Genomic DNA, 17,223 nt, shown 5'->3' with positions numbered 1-17,223 from the left:
CCTTACGGCGTTTCGTTTTTCCCAAACAATCATCAACTTAATTTTTTGTTATGGTCGCCATGCTGGATTTTTGTAGTGTAAATAAATATTCATGTTTCACAAGTTGTATTCGTGTTCTCTCAAATTCGAAATATTGAACAAAAACTTTAATACCATATTAAGTTATGAATTTTCAAATCTGTCGATTGACATTTTAATAACTAGTATCTAGTGTCTTTAAAAATGGACTTCACCAACGAGGAAAAACGAGATATGGTAAAACTTTATTATAAAAACCATAAAAAGGGGCTCAAGACATCGTAAATATATTTGAACAGTTATCCTGAGAGACGACAACCTCATCGAACTTTGTTTAAATTATGGCATAGATATTTCGCTGAGTTTGCTTCGTTCGAAAAACTAAGGCAACAATATGAAGGCAGAATGGATGAGGAAACTAAAGAAAATTTAGTGAATGAGGAAAGATTAAGGTGAAATTATTTTATTGTTTTCAATAAAAGTTGGCATTTTGTAGCTAAATATGAACCCGGGAAAACCCCAAGCGAAGCCTGCTTCTTCTCTGCGAGTGTTTGGAGATACCTAAAAAAAAGTTTTTATCAAATGGTACAAAATTAATATCTGCCAAAAATTACATCCAGGTGATCCCGAAAGGCGCTTACAATTTTGTAATTGGCAACAAAGGAGACATGTTCAAATATATTTACGATGTCTTAAGACCGTTTCTATCGGTTTTAATTAAAGAAGGTGATTTATCTGCCATTGCCGATTAGGCTGTAATAATACGGTAAACACAAGAAAGACGGATAATCGACAGATGATAGATTTAACTCTTTCCAAACAATACCATGTCCGATGCTGAACGTACTATTTACTTAGATATTGCCCATAAAACTGTATTTATACCGCAATAATTTCCACTTAATTGGAAATGGATCCATAAAAGCGGTTGCTCTTATTTCGGAAATAAAGTTACTGCATTAGTCTTTTTTGTACTCCGAAGTTGGTCGACCGCCTATACATTAAGGGCCGTAAAAGATAAAATACGAAATAAATAATCCTGCTGAGCACGGGGTCGTAAAACTTCAAAATAAATTATTGCCATTTTAGACTTGATTAGAAGAAATTTTGATACAATGTGCATTACAAATACTTTTCCAACGGTTTAATGGAAGTACGTATTAGAAATTACATTGTACTGTTGTGTGTGCTGTGTTACATTATGTACTTTTATTTTAATAGTGCGAAAGCGCAATTATATATAAACAGAAACAGAAATTTGACAGTTAAAATTAAAGTCATATACACATTGCTTTCTAAGATTTAATTACTATCAAAATATACAAAACATTAAAATTTTCGAGACACAATTTCTTCTCAAAAACTAATCAGTCTTGGTTAATAACAAAACTAATTGATATTAATAAACCCGCCTTTCCAGAATTCTAATTATGTAAAATTGAATTTAAAGAATTCATGGGCTTTTATACTTAATTGGGTAATAATTGCGCCATTTAAGTATTACAAAAACATTTTTATAATATTATTGTAAAACCAGGAACCAGGTTGACCACCTATTCCGTGTCACGGAAATCATAGATAAAATGTCAACCTTTGGCCAAGAATTCGTCCGTGTAGTGAATATGAATATTTTTCGTAGCTGAAATATTTATTATAAGGTAACGGATATTTATAAGCGGTTTATAAGAAACCTTAGCTTTTATAACAGTTTTTATGGATTTGTATGAACATTATTAGTGTGCAAACCTTTTGATATTGGCTGCTTCGGTTTTTTTAAGTTTTATAACGCCCTTAAAAAGCTTATTATAATAATTTTAGTCTGAGGGTTTTAAGCTGATTCCGTAAAACCCTTCTAAATCCTTAAGACAAAAATAATATCCATCCTTCACTTTAGTTATCTCACAAGCGAAGATCTCAGAATTCTGAGCCAGCGGAGTCCTATTACTTCATATGAAAACGATATTTTTTATTTTCCCAAGAATAAGTTAAGAAAAATTTTTAAAAAAAGGAAAACGGTCATCCCGAGTAGTTACTTAATTAGATACCTTCAAGATTTCAATAAACAGAACGGTACCTAATATGGGCAATTTAGTTGTTATTAATCTTTTTGACTTTTTCGGATGAACTTTGTAGTAGTTATTGCTGATAAGACATGAATATGTATGAACATTTTAACGTCTTTTATACGGGCCTAAATTCTGGGAACTCTCATTTATTTTTCTTAATTGAGCGACACTGAACCAATACGGATTCGATGTTAATTAGACAAATAACGATAAAAACCAAAGTAGCATTTATCTGTACAAGAAGGAACCGGGTAGTTAATTTTAACGGCGAAAAAGGGGACAATTCCTTAAGCTTCAGGATTTAAAAAGTGGTTTTTGGTTCTTAGTTTGTGGTTTAACTTTTATTACTGAAACAATTTCTTTTATATCCATAAAATTAATCAAATCATTTTTTACTCCCTTCTATAATATACCAATTATACACCGGTTGAGCGTACAAAAACCGTCATTTTAGGACGCCAGTTTCGTTACCTACTACTACGAGCCATGTTGGTCATTTCCAGGATTTTACCAAAAGTGTTAGAGAGCAATCGGATGTTTTCCGAAATATTACCCACGGTTTGAATTTTGGCGTTTGTCATTTCTGACGGCCATGTCAACGAATGTATTCGTGTTGTTTTGCAAAAATGTGCCGCTAAATTAAATTTTAGAAAAATCAGGTATAAAAATATTTTACGTAACTTAAAACAAAAAAAGATTGTCATTTCCGGTTAGACTTTTAATGGAAACATTATAAAGATATCATCTCAGAAATCTGGGAGGCATTAAAAATTTTATTAACGATAAAACTTTATGGATAAACGATATGTATGCTTTAGCCAGAAACAAAATGCTCGTAAACGTGGAGTAAAAAACCGAAATAAAGTATCATACCTGATTTTATTACAAATGACGGGATAAATGCTTTTAGTGCTAGTATCGTGTTTCTAACCTCTTCTAAGTTAACCAAAACTAATTAATTCCTAACCCATTCGTAGGGATAGTATTGGTATATAGCAAATTTGTATTTAAAGTATTCTCGCCGAACATTTGTCTAGAATATTAATCTCGCCTAGTTTTTCGTTTGCTACGTCATTCTTATAATTCAGCAATTAACAATTTACTATAAGAATTACTTTTAAAAAATTAGGACGATCAAATTAATACTAAGCAACTATAGCAAAAGCTACATTCTATGATGCATTTGTTTCAATTAATTTATAGAGACAGTATTGGAATGTCAGTAACGGTTAAAGTTACGACGACGGTCAAATTAGAAAAAAGTGGTCATCTTTAAAACTTATATAAATATTATTATTAAATATGAAAGTCGTTAATTTTAGGAAGAAAATGTTTAAAATTTTAATATTCTTTTCTACTATATAATAACTCAATTACCCACTGGCGAAAACTGTTCCTTTAAAATATCAGCGTCATTAAACACTGTCGCTAGCTATTTCGAGATATCCGCTACTTTAACCACGGGTGGGGAGCGAACGAATTTTTCGGTATTTTGACGTCTGTCAGCTCTGACGGTCACGCCACACGTGAGGTTCTGCGAAAATGCGCCCAAAAAATACTGATCGTAGAAAAACCGTTGGATTATTCAACTGTCTCACATGACTTCTTATAATAATTTACATCATTAAAAAAAAACTAATAAAATGCGGATGTTGATCAATCGAACTTGCTGATGTTTCGCCAATCATTCTGTTGGCTGCTTGAGACCTTAACTAAAACTGGTTTGCATTATACTCGTAGTATGGTTTGTCTCAATCGCCATCGTGTTGGCTTTCGAGGGACCTCCTCAATAAAACTTTAACGATGTTATTACCTATTGTTATGGGGTAAAGCCATTAACAAATTACTTTTCTGAGAAGCCAGTGGTGGACCAAGTATATATATTTCTCTCTTTCTGATATATTTCTTGAGTGTTGACCATTTGTGGAAGTGCTGGATAATCGTTCTTGCTGTGCATTTCGAAAAAGTTATTTTACGATTATCATTTGTGGCTTGATGCCGAACAGGATAAGAAAAATCTCTAGGAAACTTTAATCAGTAGATGACTTACTAAACAACAAGGTTTAAAAGAAACCTGCCCAATATTTGTTAGAAAATGATATTTATTTTTGTTTCAGTTACAAACAAGCTCAACTTTTGGAATTCTTAAATTCATATGCAATTAAAAAACGGTATGAATGCGATAGTTTGGCTGCACTTTTTGGGCATACTGTAAAGTCAAAGGTCAAGGTCAGAGCACAAATGTTACTCCTACTTTAAGTCTCAATGTTATAAATTAGATAAAAAATGTAATTAATAACATACCAATTGAGAGCTGGAAAAATTCAGTACAGCACATTATAAAAATTGAGGACTTTTACATTTTTATACAAAACAACATAAATGATATTATAATTAAACTCAATGACAATGACGACTCCGATAGTCAGACAGAATTATGTACAGATATGAATTTATTGTCTATATTTAATGTCATTATTTCTTCTTAGTGTAATTTAATAAGATAATATCCACCTAAATAAACCAAAAAATTATGTTATTATCAAAACCTTTGAGAGTCCGTCCCTAATGAACTGTCCTTCAATAGCTACCGGACCCGAGTTTTATAGCCGTCGGCAGGTAACTTCCGTAATTGGGTGCAAAACCCGAAAGGATGAAAATTGAGACACACTGTATCTGCTCTATATTCCTTGAAGGGCGCGAAGCTTAATGAGGGACATTAACTTTGTCTCGGTTGGCTGATCCTATATTGGTGAAAGGTAAAAACATCAGTCGCAGTTATGATTGGTTGTTTAGAGATTTCAATGGATTCTCAGATTTTTAAAATTATTTTCGGTGATTCGTGTTGAGATAGTTTTAGGTAAGGTATCGATCACTGAGTGTAAAATGTCAAGGTCAATCAATTGCTTTACCCAAAAAAAGTCCAAGAATCCATCGAAATCTCTAAACCTTTCACCAATATGGGAATCAATCATCCGAGACAATTTTCATGTCCTTTAGCACAGTTCCCTTCAAACAGTATACAGGTCCAGAGTAAAATGCAAACCAGTTTCGGTTAAGCTCTGAAGAAGCTAACAGGGTGGACGTCAACAAATTATTTCTCCTTTATTAAATTTTTTTCTAAAATCTACCGGTTTCTAAATACTAAAAACCACTTTTCTCTAATTTAACCGCCATCGTACCTTTAACCGTTGCCGACATTCCAATACTGTCTTCTCTATGAATTAATTGAAACAAATTATAGTGAAACAAAATGCATTATAGAATGCAGCTCCGACACTCTTCCTATAGTCGCTTAATATTAATTTGATCGTCCTAATTTTTTAAGCCCAATTCCTATAGTAAATTGTTAATTGTTGAATTATAGGAATGATGTAACAAACGAAAAACTAGGCGAGATTAATTTTCGAGAAAAATGCGCGACGAACACTTTAAACAAGTGTTATCAGCAGCGAAAATACAAATTTGCTATTCATAAGAGAAAGTATGGGGGCACCGCGCATGAAATATTCATAAGAGAATTTCAGCAAAGAAAACGTTATCATCAATACATGAAAAGTTACTACTTATCTGATAAAACATTTTTCCAGGTTTTTGAATTAAAAAATGGTTAAGTTGGTTGTAATATATGATCACGAGATGCAATAAGCTTCAGATTGGAGTGGTTTTCAGATGGTTCCTTTACTTTAACGAACTTGGCACCCGAAGGGTAAATGTAAAATGCTACCAGGTCATTTCAGAGATAAGCCAAACCAAATTGCATGTATGATTTACCTCCGTTTGAACCAGATGAATGACATACTTCAACGAAATGTTATTTTTAAGGTGAAACATAACATACGGGGTGTTTCACGTTTCTTGGTATAGTCTGTTCATAGATATAAGAAAGTGACCAATTGCTTCTGAAGGGATTATCCAAGGGGTGGTCATACAATGCAACAAGATTATTACCTTAATTAATAATAAATAATTATTAATTAACTAATTATTAATTGCATTATTAATAATAATAATAAACTTTTTGCGTTGTATGTTAATGACCACCCTTGGATAATCCGTTCAAAAGCAATTGGTCACTTTCTTATATCTATGAACAGATCATACCTTGGAGGTTTCCGCCGATGCTCTGTCGATCTGAAATGCTGCGACGTTGCCGCCTCTTCGAAAAAGTATTATCAACATTGAAAATGTAAAAGTTATATCTCCTATATTATTGCATTTTACAATCCGCTAGTATTTTATGAATGTTTTTCAATAATACTATATACTATAATACCATACCCATCTTCAGTGGTTTTCGAGAAAATAATTATTTTCTTCATTTTTTAGATGAAAACATCGCTTCGATTAAATTATTATTACTACGACACTGGAGCCAGTAGAAAATTTTGGACAAAGCTTAGGGAGGTATTTCTTAATATCAAAATTAGTTCTACATTATACAGGGTTGGTTGGTTTTGGTTAGTTTGTAAATATATAATGTCCCTATACCTAAATCGTTTGGTTTCGTAAATAGAAGCAAGTTCCTCTGAAAACTGGATTACTTTGGCATTACTTTACTATTACTATCAGTCGGCCGACGAAGAAAAATTTTCAGAAGAGGGTATTTTCAATCGAAGTCTGGGCTGTCGACAATCCTTAAGAACCAAAAGAAATGAGAATTCAGAGTAACTTTAAAGAGTATAATAAAGCAATTTTTATCATTGTATGCTGCAAAATATTTCAAAATATTAAGAACAGTGGTAACTGATTTACACGAGAATCTTAGAATTCAAGAAATTCGGAATTCTTGGTACGAACTAGATAGGATATACGAATTATTTCATCACCATGGATTTCGTCGTTTGTGGCTATAGGATTGGCCAGCAAGATCTTTTGATCTCACGCCTTTAGATTTTTACCTATGGGGTGTATTAAAGTCTATGTGACACCCGTGCAGAGCAAGGAAGAGTTACGCAATCAGATTGTACGATGCGATGCTTTGAACATATAGATCCACCAACGGATCTTAAAGTGTTTAGAATGCAAAATTAGATTTTTCTGTGCGCAATTTTTGTTTTGAGTTCCTAACATTTTGTTAGTGTAAATAGCCTTTTAAAATATTTTTCGTACAACAGTTTAAAGATTTTGCCAATTTTGGCAAATTTTCTCTTATGCGTTTCATTGTAATAATAAATTCATTAAAACTGGTTTTCTTCCATGTCGAATTGATTTTATGGACAAATTTGCACCAGAATCAATAATGAGTAAATCTTTATTGTACTGTCAAACGAAAAATTAATTATTTAAGATGAGGCGGATATTTCATGACCACCCGAAAGATGTATTTTACAGAAATACTTGCTTTTATTTAAAAGTTTAGGTTCAAACGAATTAGGTATGGGAATTTAATTCGTTCTCAGAATATGTGATAAAAAACAGGAAGTTCCTGCAGAAAAAAAAGCACTTACTGTACAGTACCTCTCAAAGCTGCGTTCAAAATTTTAACTCTCTACCCCTAAATTTAATTGAAGCAATGGTTTGGTCGAGAAATAAAGAGAATAATTAATTTCTCGAAAATCGCTAAAGATAGGAACGTATTATTCAAAAACAATCATAAAGTATTGGTGGATCGGAAAATGCAATAATATACATGGTGTCCCATTTAGATCGATAGAGCATAGCCGCCTATGGAACTAATTACATTTTCAGAACAATTCAATGTACCGTTCGGCGTAAACGACTAAGGTATTACTAGTTACAAAACTTCTAGATTCCTCTTGACTTGTTGATTTCTTCAGAGCTTAACTGAAACTGTAGTGCAATACTATTTACAAAACTTGGAAATTTCTTTCGAAAGTCTAAGTTACCATCAACCGTGAAACACCCTATATAATCATTGCCTCGACTGATTCCGTCGGTGGTCCCTGGAATAGAGCGATGTCTGATGTCTATTGATAGAGTATTATACAGGGTCTTTTTTTTTTACTCTTTTTTTACTTACTTTTTCCCAGAATTAACTTATTTTTTATTTATTCCATGAGGTAGTTTTGGTTAGTTAGTTAGCACCAATTATTTTTCGCAAGGTTCTAAAATTTCGAGTTTTATCGCAAAGCGGATGTCTTACAATGACTGGACTACAGCTAGCTGTATGTGTGTCTTTTTTATCTGTCACGGTATTAGAGTAACCTGAAGGCACTAGTCATTTATGTAATTTTTAATTTTGTCTAATCCAAATTCACATTCCCGAAATTCATTGTGGATCCTTGGCCTGTTTCTAATTTTTCACAGTTTTTTGTTGTAATAATTTTTCCAGTCGAGCCAACAGTTTTCCAACTTTCCAACAACAATTTCCATGGTTCGTATTTGACCTCGAAGGTTCCGTATTCCGGTTTAAGATTTGACAACGATCGTCAATTTTTTATATGTTGAGTAAAATTTAACTTGAACAGAAAATTGTCTTTTCAACTCAATGCAATAAAAGAATAAAAGCTGATTTCACGTTTTTAGATTAATGTGGTTATGTCAAACACGAAAGCCGGTTGAGCAAACGAAAACGATGAGATAGTAGAACTTTTACTGGAACGCAGTTAAGAAGATTTTCTCTGAATTTATAACATTTTTACCATCGCATCCCTTGGACCTTCCTTATTAAAACTTTTCCGATTGGAAATCCAGTTTGCAGCCGTTTTCTTGGGCTGACTTTCTCAGACTCGAGTCTACTGGACTAACAACAGAAATGTTCCATTAAAATATCTGAAGTAATACTTTTTATTACGGTCATTTGTAAAGTTTGGTCGAGTTTCTGTGAATTACGTGGCTTTAAAGAGAGTATCGTTCGTCGTTGTGTCAAGTCGAAAACATTCCTTAAATTACCAGACAGTACTAATGACGCAGCCGTAATGTACATGCAATTGCAGTTTTGGAAGAAATTAAGAGATTTTGTGAAGATGAATGCAGTAATCTATTGAACCTATAAGTGGAAATTCGTGCGGTTGCTGAATTGTTCCATCAGAACAGAAAATCAGGACGTCAAAGATAGCATTTGTTGTAACTGAAAATGCAAAATAAAAGCAAACCCTATTTTTACTTAATTCATTGACATATTCAACTCTTTGTAATATTTCCTCCCACCATCGAAGTATGCCGAAATTATTGGATCTTTTACAACGAAATTTACAAACAATGAAAGTGCTGTGTAATTAGAATTACAATCAACGGTATAATGCTCGCCCGATCGCAGAACATTTATGTAAGATATTTCAGTGGTGAGTCATCAATTTTCATCGCTATATAAGGACATTGGTTTACTACTCCAATAATTTCAGTGATTTACAAATTCAAACAGCAGAGCTGACATTAAATTGGAGCTATGCTAAATGAAAAAAAAACTATTCTCGAAAATCTGTAAAAATAACAACCAAGACTAGTATTCGGAAAATGCTACAATATACTAGGCATATCATTGAAAATCGGTTGTGAAAATAGTTCATAAGTAAATAAAATAACAAACACATCTATATTTTAATTTTGTTTCAACACCCTTCATTATCGATGTTATTTTAAACAATTAAAGTCAAATAACATACATGACACGCTAGCGATATGGATCAACCTTTAAAACAAACGTTGCGTTGGTTTGTAATTTTGAAGTAGAGTGTGCAAATAATTAAAATTACACTACTTAGATTCATGCGTAATTTATTTACATATATTGTCACGTTCATTAAGCAAAACATTCTACCAAACCCGGGCGGTAAAATCCCGAAAATGTCAGACATGGCTCGGATCCGTGGGAAACGAAACTGACGTGGTAAAGTGACGCTTCCAGCGCGCTATATTGGTGTGTAGTTAGGTGTTTTACTGACGGGAGTAGAAAAAAATATGTAAAATGGTTTCAACTCGTCTGCGACGAGCCAGATGCTTTAATATCTTTGATTAATTTCATAACTCCCATTTGAAAATCTATAACCTGGTCTTCGTTGAAATTATTTATCGAAGGCAGTATGCTTTTAAAAAAAGATATATGACGATTCTCTTCTAAATAAAGTTGCTTTTCGTACAGCAATGTTTCCTTTCCGGTGTCAATTTTTCTTTGCTTACTTATTCGAGGTACATCAGCGGCGCCTAGTAGGCTGTCAACTGATTCTTCAAATTCATCCGATTTTAAGGACTCTTCGAAATCAGGTTTAATTTCTGTTTTAACTGTATCGAAAGTTGGTGTTTCCCCATTCTTGGTAAGAAACAGCAACTGATCATGGTATAGGTACTTCTTGGGCGGTTTCATTCCGCATTCCAGATCTTCCGTAACTTTCCTTAAATATCTCATCCAAGAGTCCCTTATATTGGCCCATTTCCTTCTCACTGCTTTACCTGGAACAATATACGCCTATGTCAATGAAAAAATAATTTTACTAATATCAGATACATTTATAAAAGTCAATGAAATATAAACTTAAAAAATTGTATCAAGTGTCGGTCGTCCAAAAATTGTCAAATGACTGTTGACTCAAAAATTCCAAAACACTTTTTTGCTACTCTTGTGAGGAAAATCAAAATACAGAATTGGTACGTACAAGCTATTCATAAGCCTAAAAAAATACTAATCGTTTGCTCATTTCAACAATTTCTTGGTTAACAATAAGAAAGTGGCCAATAGCAGAGACCTAATTTGGATTATCACATAAAAAATGAGAAAGTTGGCCGAGAAAAACTAAACTCTTTAAATATGTAAAATGTAATACGTGGTATCAGGTGCGGAAATGTTTCGCGCAAGGGCTGAGACAGCTGAAGCGCTTGTAACTTAGATAGTTGATAGTGTCTATGCCTCCAATGAGGGTGCTGTTGGGCCCCATATTGTCTCATTCACGCTCACGTGAAAGTTAAACCTTTGTTAAGTTGGGTACACATCACGAACACGAAGGCGTGTATGTTGGAGCTTCGAAAAATAATTGCTTTATATGTCAAAAATTTAAAAAGAAGTCACACTGTTGACAGTAAAAGTGGCCGGTCGTAAAAATTTCTAATGATAGTAGAAATTTATACAAATTTATGTTTGTATCTATTTTTTGTTTAATTCTTTCCATTTTTTAATTATGATATATGATTAATAATTATTAAAACATTTGGAACTTTTTGAGTAGCACATTTGACATTTCATTCAGGTTGTAGTATTAGGCTCTGTCTGTGCATTAGCTAAATATCATTCTCTGATTTCCATTTCGTTGTGTTAGCGGATTTTTTTTGTATTTTAAAGATTTTGTTGCGGCTTATATTAAAAATCACCCAAATTTGTATTTTTTTGTATTCCTTCCCTACGCTGTGACTGGTAAGAGCAGAAGAAGATGCCAGCGACCATGGTCCGCCGCAAGGTCATATTCAGTTAGATTTTAAATGGCAGGGGTTATTGATTAAAAGAGAGTGTTAAAACGACTCGCACATGCACATATTGAATGACCCGTCTCAATCTGTGCCTTATGGTCAAAAATGCATTATAATCAGCATATGCAGGACCTCTTTAAATAGGCCAAATGCTGAAAATTATTTTTTTGAGGTTCTGAAATGGCCACCAGAGAGCATAATCACAAAGTTTTAAATGCGTTTTCTGCAAAATGTTCTTATATTAATGATACATAGAGTGAACACTGCCTTAAAGCTTTAAATATTCTTTGTTATATGCTTTTTACTCTATCTCTAAAAGAAAAGTGGTTGGCATGCTCCAACATTTCCGGAAATAAATATCGTTAAAAAGTTCTGTCATCAGATGGCGTTTTCAGACATACTGGTAAAAAAATGTGAAAAAAAAATTAAATGCACCGATATGAATTTCTTAACGTCATTAGATATTCAAACAAGAGTCTAAGAAACCAGTGAATGTCTTTATCTCAAACTGAAATATGAATAAAAGAATTTAAAACTCAAAAAAAATAGTTTCATAAGTATCTCGAATCCACGGTTGTTATTGAAATGAAAGTTCGTTTTTTAAGAACACCATAGTGTTTAGTTCTTTAGCAAATCCTTGAGCGAAGCAGGACGAGTTCGGAATGAAGAAAACGTCACTAATGTTCTTGCCTGTGTTCACATTAATCACTCTCCATTTAAGCGTAAGAACAATAAGTTAGATATTAGGAAAACATCAGTACACCGCATTCTAAAAGACCACTATCTGCACCCTTATCATATTGAACTACATCAGGCTCTTTTAGAAACTGATTGACCGATGAAGCTACTATTTCGAGTAATGGAGGAGTCAATTTACAAAATATGAATTATTGGTAGCCAGTGATTCCTCATTGGAAGTGAATTATCAAATTAGGTGGAGTGTGAACGTATGGTACTGACGATCGAATAACCAATTTTATTTGAGCTTTTTAAGAACCCAATTGCCGGTTTTGAAAACGTTACTTTAAGAACGAGAATAAATGGCCAAACCATTGGAGAGGAAGGGGCACTTTATTTCCGTGCCTTCCCGATCTCCAGACCTTAATGTCCTACTCACCCTACTATCCCTGAAAATATGGTTGATCGTATTCAAAATGCTGTAGTCCACCTTTCAAGAATTGAAATTAGATAATCAAACAAGAGCCCAATAACCCAGTGAAAATTGATAACGATGATAGACAACAAAATTGATTGAAATTAAAATCAGGCAGGAATTTTACTACTTTTAGTACTTGAAATGTTGGCAACAGCATTTGTGGGTCGTCGGGCACTGCATTTAATTTTTTTCAGATTTTTTCCCCATTATATCAGAAAATGCAATCCGGAAATGTTGGAGCATCCTGTTAAAGATAGAGTAAAAAGCATCTAACCAAGCAAAGAAGATTTACAGCTCCAAACAATTCAATTCGGTAATTACGCTCTTTCGAGGCCATTTCAGAACCTCAAAGATAATTTTCGGCGTTTTGTCTTGGACGATTTACATATTTTCTTTTTTCAAATTCATAGGAACGCTCGTTTCCCCACACCGTACCTAGGGCTGGAGAATTGACCGGTCAAATTATTTTGTGTCCATTGACCGAAATAATTTTAAAAATACCATGAAATTTATATCTATTTATTTGTCGATATTGGGATTCCCCGAATCGCGAAGTATCTTATTCGGATATTCCTTGAACAGGGTTATAGGTAAATTGAACATCACAAACGCATAATAATTTATTGTAAAATATATATTATTAAGTAATGATAGATAACACTCTACAATCGCAAAAAGTTATTTAAAACATTTTTTAACCAGTTAATTAAGAAGTGGTCAATTGACCAGTTAATTGGCCACTCTCAATTGACTAGTCCCAACACTAACCGTACCTCGTTGTATTAACTGCGAGATCCGATGTATGCAGTAACTACATGACTTAAATACCAGGGTTGTCAAAGTTGTCAAAATTTTAAATATTCAAAAATCTGTTTTATTGTAAATAAAAATATGAATCTCGGAGCTCATATTTGGATTGTTTCATTAAGTGATTTGAAGAAGTATGTTTCGAAGGTTGAAAAATCGTACAAATTTGTCGGTTATTATTGAACCGAGCCCTCAATGAACCCTTACCTCTTGCCATTTTTTCCGTTTGTGTTAATATGTCAAAATCTTGAAATACGACCCTGCACACGTCGTTCCACGCCGCTTCCGTCCTTTGCTTGTGCTTGTAATACTCCGATGAATTGTCCCACAGTTCGGCATGTTGTTCTACTAAGGAAATTAATAGTTGGGCGTCAACCTCATAATCGCACATCTTGTAGTCTTTGTTTTAATAACATAAAATACCGAAAAACACGATCGTTGTCAATACAGAGGAACCAGACACAAACAAATTAACCCGGTAAAGGCTGCGGTTCGATACGATGACGACGAACGGTTGGATATCTCGTGTTCCTCTCTCTACGGTCTCGTGTCGGACGTAGCCGACATGAAGTCGGCGATCATCGCCGGGCGAGAGTCGTTGTATGCCGGGTCGGATTTTTGACTTCAATCGCGACAAGCGTATACGTACGCATGTACACCAGGCAATTTCGATCCGAAGTTTCACACTTGTGTATAACGAGCGACCGCTCTTTAAACATTAACCTTGCACTTTTAGCGATTGTGTTCTGTGGATTTTTAAAGTTGGTACATGTATATTTGAATCAGCCAAACTTTTAAAGCATTATTTACAGTTACTGCATCTAATTACGAGTGAAACTATATTTGCATCTTTGGCTAATCTTCGAACACTTCCAGTCTTCTTCTTTTCCATCGCCGACTCTTTTAACTTTTTAAAGATGCGACGACGCAAATCCGTGTCCAAATCTGTTTTTATGTGGTCACGTTCGAATATAATTTTAGCATTTTTTTTGCGAATTTCAGAGATTTCTGTAACAATCCTTTTAATTGTTTTATTACTAATGGGTAACGACAACTCAGCTCTAGGCCACAATTCGGGTTCAGTGTATGTCTATGTACTAGTCTATGTACTACAGTACCCAATTTCACACATATCAAACGTTGAGTCAAAATGTCACTTTAAGATGTCAAATTAATTGGATTGAATATTGGCTTTCAAGAAAAAAATGCTCGTGCACTTCATCATAATTTTATCTTGGGCATTTTTTGCGATAAATACAAAAAGCGTGAGTCAAAAAGTATATGTCGATACTAAGGGCCTTTTTTAAAATAGAACAGTATTTTTTTAAATCCATTTTCGAATTCTTCGTCAAGTTTCATGGATAATTCATGTAGCATCTCTTACTTCTTACGAGCAGAGGAATAAAATACAGAAATTTAATTTTGAAATAAACAGGAAAGTAGCTAGGAATGAAAAGAAAAAGAACCAAAAGTTCAGATTTTCACGAAAGTATATATTTTCGCGTGACAATTGCTGCGTCTTTATCAAATGTAATATTTACAAACTACCTGCTACTATATATACTGAAAAATATGTGAGAATTTAAGTTCGATAAAGGAGAGATATTTAAATCGAATTGATCGTTAAGCAATACATTTTATTGTCTCATAATCAAAATATCAAAATTGTAGTCAAAAATGTATTTTTCTGTTTTTAAGTGTAATTAGAATATAGACTATTGTTTTTAAACACTCTTTTATTTTCGTTAATGCGTTTCTTGAAAGATCTACATGTTTGTCCAATATAAATTTTAGGACAAGATTCGCATTTCAACCTGTAGACACCTGTAGACAGTAGATTTTGGATATTTCGTTTTATTGTTTTTTAAAAATTTTCCTACGGTATTGTTGGATCTGAAAGCTATTTTTAAACCACATTTTGACAAATGCTTTGAAACTTTTTCATTGCGTTCTCCTATGTATGTAATTGTTTTAAATTGTTCGTATTCTGTATTAGGTTTCGGATAAATAGAGTTTACTGTTTTCTGGATTTGTTTGTGGTTTATGGTAAATGGAGAAATCTAATTTGTTTTTTATGTTCCTAATAGTTAAGTCTAAAAAATTAATTGAGTTATCGTGTTCAATTTCGATAGTGAATTTTAAACGATTATGTAATGAGTTAATGTAATTTAACATTAACCTGCTACAATATCCCCAGTGAGTAAAACGAGCAGAAAATTTATAGAAATATTAAGGAAATTATTTGATTAAGTGATAAAAATGCTCACTACTTTTTGACAATATGCTAATTGGTTTAAAATCATTCCTCGAGATATTTTCATTAATTTGCCTAATTTCGTATCTAATTCTAAATTTTATGATTTTCCCTTATACACCTCTGATTTTAAATACACCCAAATAAAAAAAAAACAGTGGAATAATATCTGGTGATCTTGCAGCATCTTTTATTGATCCCGTTCTACCACTCCGATATCCGCATTTTCCGAGCAAAATAGGAGGGAGCACCAAACTGTTGAAAGCAATGATAGATTTCGTTAGTTTTGATGAGTTAATTTGGATTTGGGAAAAAATGTGAGGGTAGGAATTAAGTGAGTACTACTTATCTGTTCATTACAAAATTAAATTTGTTTATTATTATTTTGCTCATAAAAAGTAACAGATAGGTATGTTATATGAATTATGCGTGCAATTTGACACGGATTTCGAAAATGAATTTAGAAGATAGTGTTCCATTTTCGAAGCCCTGTATATTTTCCGTTTACTGTAAAAATGTTTGTTAATGATTTGTAAACGAATTTGGTACATATTTTAGCAGTATATTCTTGAAGTTTTACAAAAAAGTACCCAAAAAGTAATGGTCGTAGAAAAACTATAGAATGCAACATGCTAATAAACTTCATCCGTTACTCATTTATTAAACACTTGCTCCGCTGCGCTTCGCTGGTATTAAATCAAATTCGTTAATAGTTGAATCCTGCCGAGTTAGGTATTCCCCGAATTTATTGGGAGACTGCCACTTCCAGAATTTCCCGGAGATGTATTGATAAATGATAAATATCATATTCCATAGTTTTGATAGCGGATATTCAAATTTGACTTTATTTTTCGAAGTCTTGGATTCCACGACTCACTCCGTTAGATTTCATAACCCATTTAATGCCAATTTAACAGTAATTTTCATCACAATTCTGTTTACTTTTACTCTCAAAACAAAGCAGCTAGCGAGACCTTCCGGCCAAAACGTCGTGTTAAAAACGTTTTTAGACAATGTAAGTTCAAAACGGCAATATTGACTGAAACTGATCCTTATCTAACTTTAGAAAAACAAAGATCTTTCTCACTTTAGTTTACATTGAATTTCTGGTTGATTACTATTTTAAATTCTTTTATTTTCTATTCCCATCGCGCTTAGAAACTATCGACTAGTTACTTCCCTATTTGGCGATATTAAGAAATATTTCGCGTACTACAGAAATATCAGAAAATGCTAAAGTTCGTTGGAGAGTTTGTTTGATTAAGTTATATTAATTGTAGTATAAATGAACGGTGAAATTAAAAGAGGACAGAATATTTTATAACAATTTGTCACGGGTAAAATTTAAATACAATAAAAAAATGTTGTGATTGAGAATGAAACTTACCCACAATATATAATACTAATAATTAATTCCAATTTATATTATAACCTTAGCAGCAATGTTTTTCAACATTGTCCCATTGTAGCCCACTGGCAATGGTCTATTTATCTTTAATTGCCTCATAAAACTTAGAACACAATCTCGAGCAGCGAAGGACTTAAACGAAAAATAAAAAATC

General features: G+C 33.1%; 2 protein-coding genes across 2 annotated transcripts in view; one reads left to right on the top strand and one right to left on the bottom strand.

Annotated features, from left to right (window-relative positions):
* The window catches only part of LOC132701014 (equilibrative nucleoside transporter 3-like), a 65,466-nt gene that overhangs the window by 13,340 nt on the left and 34,903 nt on the right, over nt 1-17,223 (top strand). The gene's annotated exons all lie outside the window — the stretch shown is intronic.
* On the bottom strand, nt 9,670-13,917 carry LOC132705899 (uncharacterized). Its single transcript, XM_060676850.1, has 2 exons — nt 13,615-13,917; nt 9,670-10,436 (listed from the first exon to the last, which is right to left on the bottom strand). The coding sequence occupies exons 1-2, from the start codon at nt 13,796-13,798 to the stop codon at nt 9,961-9,963; spliced, it is 660 nt and encodes a 219-aa protein (XP_060532833.1). The 5' UTR covers nt 13,799-13,917; the 3' UTR covers nt 9,670-9,960.

This window comes from Cylas formicarius, unplaced genomic scaffold, assembly GCF_029955315.1.
Source record: "Cylas formicarius isolate icCylForm1 unplaced genomic scaffold, icCylForm1.1 PGA_scaffold_10__41_contigs__length_53128322, whole genome shotgun sequence".
In the NCBI taxonomy this organism is placed as follows: domain Eukaryota; kingdom Metazoa; phylum Arthropoda; class Insecta; order Coleoptera; family Brentidae; genus Cylas; species Cylas formicarius.
Note: the sequence above shows the minus strand (reverse complement) of the source record. Positions and strands in the feature narration are given on the sequence as shown.